General features: G+C 43.1%; 1 protein-coding gene across 3 annotated transcripts in view; it reads left to right on the top strand.

Moving 5' to 3' along the window:
* The window catches only part of Nak (Numb-associated kinase), an 89,102-nt gene extending 75,729 nt beyond the window's left edge, over positions 1 to 13,373 (top strand). For all 3 annotated transcript variants that reach the window (XM_089581868.1, XM_089581866.1, XM_089581865.1), the window contains one exon: positions 10,569 to 13,373. In XM_089581868.1, the coding sequence (XP_089437994.1) occupies positions 10,569 to 12,154 (1,586 nt within the window). In that variant the 3' untranslated portion in view covers positions 12,155 to 13,373. The remainder of the gene's footprint in view (positions 1 to 10,568) is intronic.
* Positions 13,374 to 15,914: the final 2,541 nt, after the last annotated feature.

The raw sequence follows: 15,914 nt of genomic DNA, 5'->3' as shown, positions 1-15,914 counted from the left end.
GGAACTGTCTCTCAGCTTAAGTTCTTGAAATGAAATTGTACCCTTTGGAACAGCCCATTTTTGTCAGGACTTTTTTTTCAATGAGCTGCCCAACCAGGAGAACTATCATTCTGACACAGGAAGGAGGAGACATTATTTGAGCATGCTTTCCGCATGAAAAGTGCGTATGGAATTCAGCTGTGGGCTTTTGTGATCATGGCTGTTTATTTCATAGAAAAAAATTTGACATGAGTGTTTTTGTACTACAAAGTGAAGTTGACCCTTCAGGGGAACATTTTTACTTGCCATAAGTTCATAAATTACTAGGGGTCTTTCTGGACTCATGTATTGCATAAAAATGAGGCAATGTCTGATACTTTTAAAAACTGTAGTTTTCCTAGTTAGATACTCTTTCTCCTTCCGGTATTTCTAACTTTCATTAAAACTGTTCGAGAATAGCAAAACTTTGCAGAAGAGTATTAGCACTAATATACATCAACCCTGAATTTTCTTTTCGTATAAGGCAGGTGTTTCAGATTTTCCCATTTTAGCCCTACATTCCGTCGGTAATTTGACTTCAAGTCACACAACCTAAGATGATATCAGTGGAGCAATCATGCTTCTTTTGTCGTGCAGCCAAGTGCAGGTTTAAGCTTCCTTTGCTGTTTGCTGCATCTTCCAACTGTTATGCGATTCATATTGTTGAAAAACTTTTAATGGAAGCTCTTTCCTTCAGGTAGCATGTTTGGGGCAGTTGCAGTGTCTTGGATGGCAAGGAAATTGTGTGTTGCTGAAAAGACCAGTTCTTGCATGTTTCACTAGTACATTTTCTGAGCAAATAACTGTGCTTATCTTCAGGCGTGCAGTGATGCTGCTATAGACCTCCTCCATGTTTGCAAACAAACGAGGTGGCGCTGCAGTCGCTAGCGTGCTCGCGGTAAGCAAGAGGCCAGGGAGTGGCGTCGCGTTGAGGTGGTGAGCGCGGGTTTTCAAAAAGGCTTGTAGGCCCGTTTTCAGTTTCTTGGAATCAGAGCAGTGGTTGATGCTTTCAACTTGGTAATTTCTTGTGTGAAAAGTGGGGATAGCGTCAATCGTGTCCCCGATCTCCTCTCTCGCGTAAGCGATGTTTTTAGCCGCCGTCACGCACCAGCCAGGACAACTTCTCCCCTTGTTCAATTGGTCGACCTGGCGAAAAGTTTTGACTCCTGAAAATATTTTCTTTCCAAGCCCTGGTGTCTCCTCTGTTTCGTGACGAAAAGTTATTGCAAAATATTCTGTAGAGATTCATAAAATTACGCTTTTTAGATGTGTGGTCGTCGAAAATTGATGAGGTTATTGCGCTTCTGATGGTCCTGGCACGTCGCGAATTCCGCGGGTTGCCGACGACGGAGCACCACCATCATAGTATCACTACGATGAGAGATCAGAGGTTTCGTTGATTTCAGTGCCGCATTTCTTTAACCAAAGCGAAAGTGAAGAGGCCATAAAAGAGGGAATAATCTTAAAGGTTTGTTTTCTGATCCTTCACATTTTCTGTGATTTGCATCACTCACCCCTTCGTAAATTCGTAATGAATGGAAATAGAATGATTCTATTTGTTGCACACGATTCCTGAGTTGTTGAGGAGTGTAATAAACCTCTATTTTTTTCCTACACGTGCAGTAGAATATTAGTTACTTTTGTAAGACAAGTTTTCATGTAACTAGGCATGCATATATACTGAGAATCTAAAAAAAGTAATAGCGCCTTCATAGAGAACAGGGCTTTGTGAATATGCTGGCATATAAAATTTCCGCCTTTCCTACCTAATTGTTCAAGATCCTGGGGTGATTTGAAGAGGGTGTTAATTATAATTACCCAAGAACTGTGCCAGGTATAGCTGAAAACAAAATGCATTCCTGAAATGAGCATAGCATTTCATATTTGCACCAAATTTGGTTACATATCTCATGCATAAATAAAGAAAACACGTTACATTGCCTCATCTCCTCTCAATCTCGCTACGTGCCTCTATTAGCAGCCCGCCTGCGGCTGCTGCTTTCCAAACAAGCTTCGCGATCATGTACTGCCTCATGAAACAGCTTATGACACATGCATGAAGCATTGAAAAAGCATGTGGGTTTTAGCACACTTAAAGTACGCCGCTATACAGGCGAAAGTAAACTATACAGACGAACGTCCCGAAGTCAAACGACTGTAACTGGACCCATCAGCAGCAACTGATCTTGCAGGCTCTGCTCACACATACCCTGTTCAAAGATAAGTGACTTATCAATCAAGGTTAGCGAAGGCCTAAGCATAGAACCCTTCGCAAACTTACTCGCATAACAAAGAAAAATTATTCAAGGTTCACCTATAACAGGACCTTTCGCTAAGACGCCTGTGAAGCATAATTGCACTACAGTACTGCACACGACAGCAAATTGAGCTGTATAATGCAGCAAACCTTGCATTGTGTTCAAAGTTAGCCGTGTTTACATATTTTGGAGTTCCTTAAGTTTTATAAGTAGGTATCGCATGCAATTTTCTCGATCGAGAGAAGGTTCCTCAGAATGTTTGCAATGTTTTGGCATCGTTGTGGTCTTCACTGTACCGCCCATGCTGTTGCCATCGTCGTCGTAATTATAGATCCTGGCGATAACACCATAGGTGGATGTGGAGCAAGAACCAGGCCTTCACTCCACAACACTCAATGCGCTCCTTTGATTAATCTGCTCGCTAGTCATTAGGAGGCATGACGGCTTATACGCAAGTTTACATTTACAGGCGGAAATGCAAGCACTGTTCAGGCAGCTTATCAGAGCCGACACTTTGAACAACATGGCAGCTAGCATCTGTTCATGACCTCACTAGAAGCATTTAAACATGGCAGTCGTTGTTGCTGGATCTTCATGGTCTCACTTTTGGAATTAAAAAATGCGTCTAGGGCGCTCAAACTTCTGGAATACAAAATTGCAAAAGTTTTGTATATGCAGTTGCGTTTTATGACTCTCACACTATGGGAGGTTTATACAGAGGTGGTTGAACTCGTTGCACGCTTTATTGGAGAGCATGCTTCGATATGGTTTGTCTTGCATAGGTGTCCTTGTTTACATTTCTCATCAGTCTCTTGGGTGAATAATCTGCAGTGCTCGTTTCTCAGGCTGCATGTTAGCACTTCAGTGGGACTGACTGAACTTCAAGCCCCACTTCCCAAATTGGTATCGCCTTCTTAGAAGTAGCATAGTCATTGCTGTCACCTTGTCGCAGCCTCCAAGAACTAGACACCTAGCTCACCCAATCCCCTTACCCTTCCACAAAGAAAAAGCTACACTAGTACTTTGAGAGAACGTCTTTTTATTGCCCTGTCCTTGTGCTGTTGTCCGTGAGCTTGTGTTCCATCTTCCAGCTCTGCATTGAATGGCTATTTTAACCCCTTGCTTCATGAATTTTTATTTTTTATTTACAAAAATTGGCTCTATTTGAGACGAAAAGGCCCATACCAACCTTAGTTTTCAGAAAACTAACTTGTTGCTGCATTTTAACAAAATATTTTTGCGTATCATATATGATGCACCATGCAGTTAGGGGCACTTTTTGTGAAAATATGAAACTGCTTTTAAACAGCCATAGCTGAACAAGAATTACTAAACCACAGAATGGCAGTGTCTTGAAAGCAAAGAATATTTTTAGAGATCCAGCCAGACTAGCCCCATAAAATGCATGACTACAACACTTTTGCCTCTGCATCTCTGGCATTTGTTGCAGTGCACTCTCAGTGAAACACCGGGAAGTTGGGGTGTCTTGAAGCTGAGTACCATTGTTCGTTCAAGTCACACCTAATAGTGCGAGTACTGAAGGGTTGCATACAGCGCTCCCATCTCACCAGGCAATATAGTAAATGGCCTCTTTGTCTGAGCAGCCCTCAAAAGCCCTCAAAAGTTGAGCCAAGATGGCCACACGGTTGTCTTGATGAGCGCTCTTTTTTTTAAGAGTTCAATCGTGCAGCAGCTCGCTTTCTTTTATTGTGTATCCCTGTTCAGCATTACCTAGGAATAGGCTGACTCTAATGGTGTGTTTGCTTGCTGCCCCGTGATTTTCCCACACAAATTTGTCATTTTTGTTAGTGACCTTGGGAAGTGACAAATTTTCCATTGTCTTAGTCTTTGATCATCACTGTCTTTTCCGTGCAATGAAGATGCAGTTTCCATCGCTGTTTTAGACAAATTCAATTTCTTTTTCAATATTTTCTATACTTTTTCGAATTTGATGGGCTGTTTGCTGGCATTTGGTTCTTCTCACTGCAGGAACAGCTTCATTGTTGCCTTCTTCCTGTATACAACATTTCTTTCCTCATCTCTTTCTTCTCCCCCACTGCTTCCTACCAACAGGTGGTCGGCGTCTTCGTATTCCTCACTAAGCATACCAGCCCCACTCCTAACGTTATGTGCCGAATGGATATAGGACCTCACCCTTGGTTCTGTTATAAAACATGCTGGTGTACTATCACCGCTTTAATTAGGAAGAGTAACTAATTAAGAACAACATGTAATCTTGTGAATGCGAAAAAGGATGTAAAATCATTCGACTGCAAGGAATTTATTTTTTGCCTCTGAAATTACGAAACGTCAGAGTTACAAAATTATCCATAACTGTATGCTGTATCGTATGTGATACGGCAAGTAAATACCCCTTTACAGCAAGTAAATGCCTACCAAATTTCCTCAAGAATCACACAGCACTACTTCCACATGAATTGGAAAAGAAAACCATTATACAAATCTTCCCGAAGGTCAAGTTGCTGCTAGCATGACTTCTAGACAGTGCACTCTCATATTAAATAAGAAAAAATTGCGAGGACACTTTGGCAACTAGTGCGTTGAGAGGCGAAAGCAGAGGACGCTATGCCGTGACGACTTCCGTTGGATGCGACGTCACACCGTTCCCGTGGCTATATCGTTACCGAAATTATACATCTTTCGGGGATCTTAAGTGTGTTAATTATGCTTAATTTCACATTTTCCCATCTAATTTGACACAAATCCTACGTTTTTCTGACCATTCTGTGACAATTTTCACTATGCCGTGACGATTTCCGGTGGATGTGACGTCACACCGTTCCCGTGGCTCTATCGACATCCGTGCTATTTCGAAGCAATTTCTACATGTTTGCCTGTAATTAATTAACTAATTAATATACAGTCATCAAACTTGGCTTCGAGGTTCATTTTTTCCTCCTCTATCTGAAGCAACCATTGGTTTTCTTCTATATTTTTTAGTTCCCGAGTTAAACGCGTGTGACACGCCTTGTTAACGGACAACAGTATGAGCCATTAAAGGCTTTCACCTGAGTATTTTCTTTCTTGCCATTCTCGGTTACTTAGAATGTGGTGAATGCACCACATCACATATGTTGCGCTTTGTAGTAAGGGGTTAAGTGCTGCAATGCCTGCTTTAAGTCCACTGGTTTGGTCACGAATATTTGTGCTTTTGTTGTTCAGTTTGTTCAGCACAGTTTCTGTGGTCTTCATGTGCCTTAGTACTATTAGAGGTGCACTAGCCGTGACCTTAATTTTCAGCAAAACATGGTTAAAGGGGTCATGATATCATTTTCAGACTCAAACTATTTATTCCATGTTGTTCGCCATGCATCTTGGAATAACTGGGAAAAATATGAGCTCGTTAGGTGCAGCGAGGAATTTGTAATTGAATTTTTAAAAGTTCTTCTGAACTGTATGGCAGTCAGGCAACACTGGTGCGCTCGCGATTCCATGACAACATAAGCCGACGGTCACGTGCTAGCTTACGCGACTGAACGACTGAACTGTGCACTACGCACCGTGAGCATCAGGGAGTGGGTTGTTTGTTGCTCGGGCTAGGGGTGCAGAGGGATAAATTGAAGAACCCACACCCCACGACGGGGGGACAAAGGCAACAAAGTCCTGTGCCCTTTCTTTCCCTTTTCTGCCTAGCTAATTCCCGATCGGCGACATCATCACACTGTGCCGCCGCTGGACTCTAGTAGGCGCTCTGTTCTGCACCAACCATGCAAACGCGCACGCAGTTTTGCAGCAGACAGCGCTGTCGGGTCATGACGTCACTCGGGCCGCTTCAATATGGCCGTCGCTGCCAGGGGGAGGGGCTCAGAGCCTATAACTTCTAATTGCAATTTCTACCTCAAATGCGCGAGTGGAGCCCTACTTCTTTTTTTATGTATGCATTATACCATGGCTCGTAGCTGGAACTTAATACTGCATTTTGTTGGCAGACCATGTCACGACCCCTTTAAACAAGCTGTAATTAATACGCCATTCTGCCATCAGTCATGTAGGCAGGACATTATTATTTTTCTATTTCTCAATCCACCCTAACGAATATAATACAGGTTACATGGAGCACTATTTGCTGCTGTTTGTTGAGAAAGTGTATTTGGTGGCTTATGTTGCAATTTCAGTGTCATAATGTCCGTTTTAAGTCGTGTATTGTGAGTGCATATTGGTAGGTTAAAGATATTCCTTTTCACTTGCTAGCCAAAGTTTATATTTCTTGCTCTTCATAATGCTCAGTGAAGTCCACATGCTGCTGTCATTCTCGAGGAACATTGTCTGCACCATTAGTGCTGGTTCAGCTAAAACAAATAGCTTAGTGTTTGACCACTGTGTCACCTGCTAGGAGATTGTTTCTAAAACATGCCACTTGTTTAGGACCCTGTTCCTGACTGAAAGAATTGTCTTCCTCCTCTCCCAGATAATCACTAGTCATTGGAAGCTTGCCAGCTTTAGCAGGTAATGGAGTAGCATTATTCTTGCATTTGGAAATGTGCAGTTGCGTTGTGTTGCTGGCCTGCGTCCCCCTCCCCTCCCCCTTTTTTTTTTCTTTAGGGGGCACTGTTGTGAATGTTGATGCAAAGATGCTTATGCTATGGGTGCAAAGCTTGGAATGATGAGCTCTGTTGTCCTGCGGCACTTTTGATGACATAAGTTTCTTGTGTGCAACTGTGTGAGCTTCATAGAACATTGGACCAGTTGGTTAGCCTATTTGAGTGATGTATTGAATGCATATTATAAGGTGAAGCATGGGAAGAAAGATGGGACAAGTGCTTGTTGTGTCCTTCTTTTGTGTTTTTTTTTTTCTGCTGTCACCATGGCACTAAGTGTTCTGTGAATGCCCTGATGTATGTCTGGGCATTTAAAGCATAGCATAACATGGCATAGCATAGCACTTCCTGAGAAGGTCATCAACAGTACTCCCAAAGATCTTGCTATCAGTTTCACGTTCCCACTTAGAGGGTGAATGTAAAGAAAGCAAGGACAATGGTATTAGTAGGCTTTCACTCAGGATCATACACTGGGCTAGTTGGTGTCCTTCCTCAGATTCACATGACACTGAGGACATATACTTGTTCTGCTTCTGTGCCCACTCCTGCTCTCAAAAGCACCCCTCTTTTTTCTAATGTCGTTGATGGCATGGTCGCCTGCCAGTGTCACCTTTGGAAATGACCAAATGATTGTCAAAGAACAGAGCTGTAGATTATCTCATATACAGCAAAAAAAAAATTAAAAGGGTGGGAATTTACGTATAAGCTTGGCTCAGTGTGCATTGCCTACTACTGTTGGGTCATGCCTGGTGTGCATGCATGGTTGTTTTAAGTTTTTCATGGAATGCTGCATGTACCCCCTGAAACCTGTGCCTTTTAGAGCAATACGCAACATGCATGCAGTTTGCATGTGTATCTCGTCACATGTGTACTTATCTGTTGCCTTATCTGATTTTTATAACTAGTATGCATGTTCTGCAAGTTTAAAAGTGTGTGTTGCATATTCCATATCTGCATGGCATATGGGCTTGTAGACAATACCTTAATTTTGCATTATTTTCTAAATCATCCCATTGGTGTCCTAAATAAACACTTTTGGAGATTTTTTTGTACAGTGTCTGTCCTCGCCACCTAAAATACATTTTGTTACACACATATAGCCTCCTAAGCATGCAGGGAATTTGAAGGCACAAATTCTTAATTGTGCAATCTCTGCCTTTCTTCGAATGATAGTAAGTACCCTAAAATTTTCTTTTTTTTTTTAATACGCTTTGGTTGCATTGCAAATTTTTTTCATGTGCCATGGCTGCTCTTGCTTCTCAAAGGAAAAAAAGTTCGTCTCCGAGTGTCTTACTTTTCTTCTTAGCTAACATTTCTTTAACTTTTTAGAAGTTACAAAATAAATTTTAAACCCACTCTCTACGTAATGTATTGCTTTCTTACAAACTTCAAGTTTGTAGGAAACCAACTACAAGTTTGTAGGTATTGGTATACAAACTTTTATTTACTTGGTATTAACATATATGTAGAAACTGGCTATATGTGTTTCTTTGAAATTATTGCTTTTGAAATTATCTGTTTTATCCTGACCACATTTTTAGTGTGGCATATTTTCAAATTCTGTTTTTGGCTTCATGCTTGCCTGCTTCTTTGCCAGTTTTTGGCCTTGTCTTATGAGTGCTATTCTGCATGGAGTGTTACAGCGGCCCTGCACCAATGGATCAATCTTTAGCAGCATTTTTTGTATGTAAAATGGGTGTTCCGTAGCTGGGAAGTAAATCCAGCATTTACTTGTACACAATAGATAAGTTTTTCTTGTTTGTACAGCTCTGCACAAGGGTGAAAAGGCCATGTAGGACATGTCATGAGAGGTGGAACTTCATTTTTTGTTATCTTGATCTTGTCTTCACATGTGGCAAAAGAAAGTTAATTTTTAAAATTCTGGCACTGCCATGACATAGGCAATGACATTGAACCACTTACCCTTCGGACAGAATTGACTCATCATTAATTCATATGAGATGACTGGAAGCCTGAAACAATGTAATTGAGTGATTTTGGAATTTTGGCAACTAAAAGGTTGGTGCATTATTGGCTCGATAACCTTCATGTGGTAGTGGAAACCATGTTGATATCAGACTTAGTTCATGATTTTGCCATGTGGGACATTTTAAGCCAGTGCCTGATTACATCAAGCATTTAAATGTTCAGAATGTTGCAAAGTGTTATTTTCCGCAGTTTTAGTGGGATATGGTCTCAAAAGTGCCCTTTAATTGCAGAAAAAGTAGTAGTTGAAGCATGCCTCTCTTTTTTTTTCGTTATTAAAGAAGTGTCACCCTTGCATAATTAGATACCTTGTTTGCACCATTGATATTTACTAATATAGGTCCATTCGATTCACCTGCACTACATGAATTGATTCTCGCGGTGCTGCACTTCATTCATTTCAGCGGTGCAACATGATACCCTGTGCATGACACCATTTGTTTCAAACAAGTGCAGACATCATGCAGGTCTAGTTCAGGCAAAGTTTAGGAAAACTGTGCACCTCCTCAGTGGTCAGTGCCGAAATCGTGGAGATCATGCAGCTGCAGCTACCATGGAAACAGACGATAGCTTGCGCGATGGTGGCTTGCACGTTGTGACAAACAGTGAAGTGACTTGAGTCATTCCACTTGTCAATAAGAACAGTGCCTGACTGAGGCCAGACTTGTGTGGAGCGTCACTGGGGCCCTCCCTGTTAATTAAGGCTCCACCCAAGACGGCGGCGAGAGGACAATGGCCCTTGCCGGAACCTCTCACCTGACGACGGACCAGTCACTGGTGTCTTACCTTTAGATCAGTAAAATTATAATAACAATAGTTGACACTTGGTATGTTAAGTAAAAGCCAAACACGTGCGTGCTACATGATGCACATCATTGTAAAAACTGTGCAACATCTAACTTGGGGGCACGCACACCTCAGTCTTGTTCGGTAAAAGAACATGCATGCTCTTCACGCCAGCTGCCGCAAGGTGCGCATGCATCGAGGCTGGTTCTTCCTGGCAACACTTCGCTGCGAAGTGCTGTTTAAAAATGCTGCACGCGGTTCAGGATGTCGTTGGCTGTTGAAGTGGGCTGCTTACAACTGGCTGCAATCTGCTGGCGACACCAAGGCTAGCAGACAACCAGGACTGCACTCAACCATTCGTTTTGGAAGCAGCCAGTGCCTAGCTGCACTTGAACTGCCGTAACTGGTGCTGCACGCTCACTGCAGAACTCTATAGAACTGGTGCAGCGAGTGGAGGCGAATCGAATGGACCTTATGTCAAAAGCAGCATTTGGTTCATTTTCACATCACTAGAGCACTGCCAGTAATTTCTGTAATTTCTGTAATTTGCCACCTCTGCAGCACTCAAACGTCAAGCGAACGAACAGCTTACAGAGCCCACTGAGGGCGTCTTATTTGGGCCTGCCTGTGTCAAATTCTCAGGCCCATGTTGCTGCCCACAATTTATTGTTAAATGACTGCTATCAGGCTTCATCATGGTTAGTCATGTGCATCTCGTTTCATTTCCAAACACATTCATGGCTAACTGAATGCCCGAGTTTGTTGCATTGATGCTCCCCTCACTTTTGTCTAAATTTAGAATTGTTCATAGAACTGCTGGCACTAAATATACTTCATGTATGTGAACAGCACATGCCTCACATGTCTTTTATCTTGCTCATGTGTTCCCTAATCTGCCAAACAAGCAGCTTCATTGCAGCATACTGTCAGTTGATAAGAGCTTGCACAATTTGTATTGCAGGGTCATTAGATGAAGAGGCAGCTGGGTATGTGCCGCTATATGAAGACCACGGTGATGGAATTGTCATCCGGGCTCGACATTGCAGTGGGAACTCCAGCGCTTCCCAGGAGGGCAGCCAGGGTGGGCGGTCAACCAAGGAAGCACTGGCGTCCTTTGGAGCATTTGCGAGGATTCCCGTCGAGGATCGTTCCAAGTATGAAAAGCTTTTGGATGACGTTGATGAAGATTATGCAAGAGGGGAGTCCAGTCGAAAAAGCGGCAAGCCATCTGGAGAAGAGGACAAGGATTCTATCGGGTCTGCAAGTGACCTTCAGGCCAGGGCTGAGCTGAGTGAGGATGATGATGCTAGGGAGGTTAGTGGGCAGAGGGAAAACAAGAGGCTTGAGCCCAGCAAGGAGCTTTTCAGTGTGGGCAAGCAACCAGTAGCAACTGTTGATAGCAGTGCAAGGGCTGTAGTGCCAGAGACAGGCGGTCTGCAAACACGTGGCTTCCAAGACATGTTTGTTGGGCACATGGAAGGTGATAAGCCACTTCTTGAGGATGAAGACCAGCTTTCAGAGCCAGAGGCAAAGCCAACTGCAGAAGAGGAGCAGCTTATCAGCAAAGTTCAGGTGGGCCTTCTCCCTCTGCCGAAGCGAGAATCGTTTCCGACAGAAGGGGCACTGGCTAACAGAGATGGTGCTGATGTGTTCACACAAGCTCCTTTCCGCAAACCGAGGCCGCCAAGGAAGCTGTCTGAGCCTGCCAGGCCTTCAGCGCATGCAGTGAGCACTTCCTCTGTGGCCCAGCCAGCAGCGTCTTCAGTGCCACCATTCGCAGTGCTGCCTGCTTCAGCTGTTGCAACACCATCTGCAACACAGCAGCACAGCTACACACGTCCAGCCTTTTCAGATTATAAGGTGGCAGCCCAGGATTACCGTGCAGATTATCAGCGCCTCTCTGTGCATGCTAATTCTGAGAGTGAGCTGACCAGGGGGCACTCAGAGGCCGATCTGTTCGGGTCAGCTCCATTCACACACCTCAAGACAACTCCCAATAACAAGACCCTCTTCAAAGAAGGTATATCAGTAGTGCCACAGCCATCAGGCCGCCATAACTCTGTGGCATCAATGTCTGTGGGGTCCCATGCACCTGCCATTCCAACACGCACGCAGAGCCACCAAGACCTCTTTGGATCCACCCCTTTTGCTCTTGAAAGTGGTGGTTTGCTTGAAGCAACAGTGGAGACGGCCCTGACCACCGTAACTCGAGCCGGCAATGTGGCAAAAACTCTTCTTGATTCTCCAGAGAGCCCAAATAGCTCTGATGAGGAAGGAAGTCTTAGGAAGTTCCGCAAGGACAAAAAACGTTACCAGCAGCTGAGAACAGAAGAAGATGCAATGATGACCGAGGATCTGGTTGAAGGAGGCCGTCGAGTCGCAACACACCTTCGTGCATCAGCAAGCCGCAAGGACAAGCGGAAAACAGAGAAGGCGAGCAATGCATTCTCAAACCTCAGCTTTGAGGACATCGGCAGTGAGGAGGATGCAGCAGCCAGCAGCTTTGTGGCAGAGGCCCATTTCAGGACTTCAGCAGTGAGCAAGTGAACTCTCTCGCTGGCCTCCTCCCACCAGCAGAGAGAAAGTGCAAGCTTATGAAGCAAGATGTGATAGTACTATTTGTACGTTGCGATAATTATGTATTATTATTGTTATTATTGTGTTGGCAACACATTGATATATTATATACATATATATATACAAGCCCCACATAAGTCTATTAGGAGGAATGTTCTTTTTTGTTTTTGCCGTAATTGACAAGAGATGAGTGTAAGATCATGGCATGGAAATGCTGGCGCTTGTATGTCGGCGTTTTCCTTCTCTGGTTTTAGCTTACCTCGCCTTTTTCCCCAAATAAAGGTAGCATGCATGTCAATCAAAACACCTTCATTAATGGACATTGCAGGAACAAGTGTCTTTATGAACACTGGTGCTTTTGTTGTAAACACTGACAGAGCCTGTTACGGTGAACGGTTGTTAGCCTAGTTTTTCTCATAGATTGTGATTTCCTGCCATTGGTGCTTGCTTTGTTGCATGCCAACAGGTGTGACTTTGGGCGCTTAACCTAATGGTAGGGTAGTTTCTTTCAGAGGCATTTTGGCCCCAGAACTTGGGATTCAGGCTGGGTTCTGTGTTTTGAAAAAAAAAAAAAAAATACAAAGCTACTGCCATTCTGTTTGTTACAGGGGAGCGATGTTGAGTGATCTTATTTATTTCTGCCCAGGGTGGGTGGCTGCATGTGTAGCACTGATGGATTCAAAGTTGAGATGTTAGCTGGACAGTAACAGCATGCAAGCAGTGGCTTAATCTCTTTCAGGTCAGCTCATTCAGACAAGTTAGCTTGGCACGGTCAAGTGCTCTCAAGTCAGTGATGGTGTTTTATGTTTCTGCCATTCTTGTCACTTGAGTGATTTTGATGTCAGTCGTCCCAAAATTACTGGTACAGGCCACATAGCTTTTTAAAGTGTGCTTAAAATTGGCATTTTTCAAGTTACTTTAATCTTAAAGGGGTGTAGTTTGTGCTTCATTTTAAATTGCAAATTCATCAAACTGAATGTAATGCATTGCTTGTTTTTATAGTTAGCACTGTTTTGCCACAGACTTCTTTCTCCATCTGAATGGCAGAGATGTAGAATGTTGAATCAAAGATTATATATATATATACTAAAAGAAAGGTCAGTCTAAGAGTCTACATATTATAGAAAAATACTTCTCTATGTTTTATAGATTAGTTGTAGGTATTTAATAAAAAAGTGCTAACCAACAACTTTGGTGTGTTGAAAGCGTTCTTTACACAGTTCTCACATCCACATGAAGCAGTTGCAGGAACTGGACATTTGTACATCAGGTACTTGCAACTGAGAAGTTGAAGGTACCGTAATGGTACAAACCAATTGCCCCAAAAAGTGGCTGCAAAATTTTCTTCCTATGCGAGAATAAGGCACTTGATGACTAGCCTCATTTAGTCCATCATTCGTGTGCATAAAACAGTGACAGGCAGATGTGATTCCTAAAGCTTCTGCATTTTGCATAGCATTTGATTTGGTACAAATCGACAAAAACCAAGTGTACAAAAGGCAGCTGAAATTTATTGCATTGATGCTTGCCATCTTTGTTGCTGCTCATAAACTAGCAGACTTTCTTTTTATAGAAATACACACATATTAGAAGATTGCTAAGGTGATTTATGATCTTGTTATCAACAAAACCAGATAACAAATGCAGTGGTATTCAGGGCAGATTTAAATGGTCAGTGCTTGTTATGTGCACATTATGACTGATTGTTACTGTAGTCTTGTTGAGGCAAGTAAAACAGATTGAGCTGTCTTGCACTTACACTGTATTGTGGCTTCGTTGTTTACACTTATGTGCATTTTACTAAGCTTAGCTCTCATGGTGCAAAGAATGGACTGGCACACATATTTAGCACATATAGGAAGCATTTTAGACAGGACATTAGTTAAAATTAGAGCCAATGTTCATTGTTACTGCCACTACCCAGAGTGCTGGTGAAATGAACATTGGGTGCTTGAATATACTTTGTGTATCCTTCATATGCTTTGGACTGGTAAAAGCTGTTTTGAAAGCTCATCGAAGATGGTGTAAATGCGTAGTGTGTGCTACCTTGTATTTAACTGCCTGGACATGAAATCAAATGCATTGCATTTTTGTCCGTGTCATGGACGTGTGTGCTATCAATTTTAGTCAGTGGAATTTGAGTCTGTGCTTGTGCAGTGATTTTATGATGGCACATGTAGCTGACATGCATATTATTTGTGGAAACCACTCTGAAGCATGTTGTTCTACTCTGCAGTGTTTACACATTGTCAAAGTTAAATGTGACACATTGGTCATTGGTCAGTTTTTCAGCTCGTATGGAAACAGCTTAACATAAGTATTGAATTTCTGTCGCACTACTGGCCAGTTGGTACCGCTCAGGGGCTCTAGGATTTCACATAAGCCTCAGTAGTCTAGTTTTTATGCCACTTGTGTATGTAGTTCCTGTTAAGGTTTTGATCATGCTTTGCAGTCAGTAAAGCATTTTTTTTAGTACTATCCTCCAACCATGAAAATTCTTAGCATGTGCCATGCAACTGAATAAAACTTGTTGCATTTTGACAGTGCCAAAGTGGGCTTGCTGTTGGACGTAAAGCCAGACTGGGATCGCATTGGCTGTGGCAGAATTCAGGCAGTCCTGTTTAGGTGTTAATCTTGATGTGTGCTATGACATGCAGTGGAAACCTGTGGATGCTTAATAGTGCCATTGCATGTTGGGCCTGGATGGGCTTTTAGCACATAAATGTCCTGCTTGCGCTAGTTCACTGTGCGCTGTGCTGCTTCACTTCTTTACTTACACAGTACAGAACAGCTGCAGTATAAAAACGTGTGGTTTGCAGTGGTAAGTACATGCAAAAAGATACTTCTTTTTTTTAAGACTGAAAGATTGCAGAATATTGGCACAGAACATTGAGGATATTGTGGACGTCATGCTTGTGTCGAGCGAGCGTTGTCTATGTCATGAAGGCACTTGTGTGACAGTCACAAATCTCGTTTTACAATATCGCGTGTTGCGTAAATCGTAGAGAATCGAAAAAAAAAGTATTCTCTCAGTCTAACACCAGCAAACCAAAAACATCTCAGAGACGTCTAGCTAGACGTCTCTGAGAGGTTTTTGGTTTGCTGGGAACCGCACGTTTGTTCGGGCTCAAATTTCGCACAGTGGTTGCATTTGGTGGTTAGTTTTGTTTTATACTACGTTTAGATGGGGTACTTGCCTGATTCGGTCGGAATTATTTGGAGATCCCTATCGTCTGCGGCGACGGAGAACCGAAACCGAAAGTCTTCGCAGTACTGTAAACTTGTACCCGTAGTGCCATCTCGCACCCACTGGAGAAATCCAGCTGCGCTGTGTTGGTGAGCAAATTATCTTTGCGTGGTGCTCTCTTCTGCGAAGCAGCGCAAAGCCTTTCGGTTTTGATGGGGGAAAAAACAGCGCAAACTAATGTTGAATTCAAGTTTTTCTGCTCGGTTTGGATCAGTCGTATTCCAATGGCAAAATGGGAGCGCGAGTTGTATGTTCCAATGGCAGATCGGGATCAGGCGTCAATCCCGGATCGCTCCGTGGAGCAGCAATACTTGATCCGCCGAAATCGGCAGATTTGACCGGAACCTCGCGTGACGTTTTTTTTTCCGCCGCGTCTGCTTCCGGTCGCGACCGGCAGCAGACGCTTCGTTCCTGTCGTCGCTACGTGGTGAGCCGGGCACTTTCCAGTCAACAGTGGACGGCAGTGATCTTGCTTCGAGCCGT

This window comes from Amblyomma mixtum, chromosome 3, assembly GCF_055824585.1.
Source record: "Amblyomma mixtum isolate Tamu chromosome 3, ASM5582458v1, whole genome shotgun sequence".
Taxonomy (NCBI): Eukaryota; Metazoa; Arthropoda; class Arachnida; order Ixodida; family Ixodidae; genus Amblyomma; species Amblyomma mixtum.
This window is presented reverse-complemented; position numbering and strand designations above follow the sequence as displayed.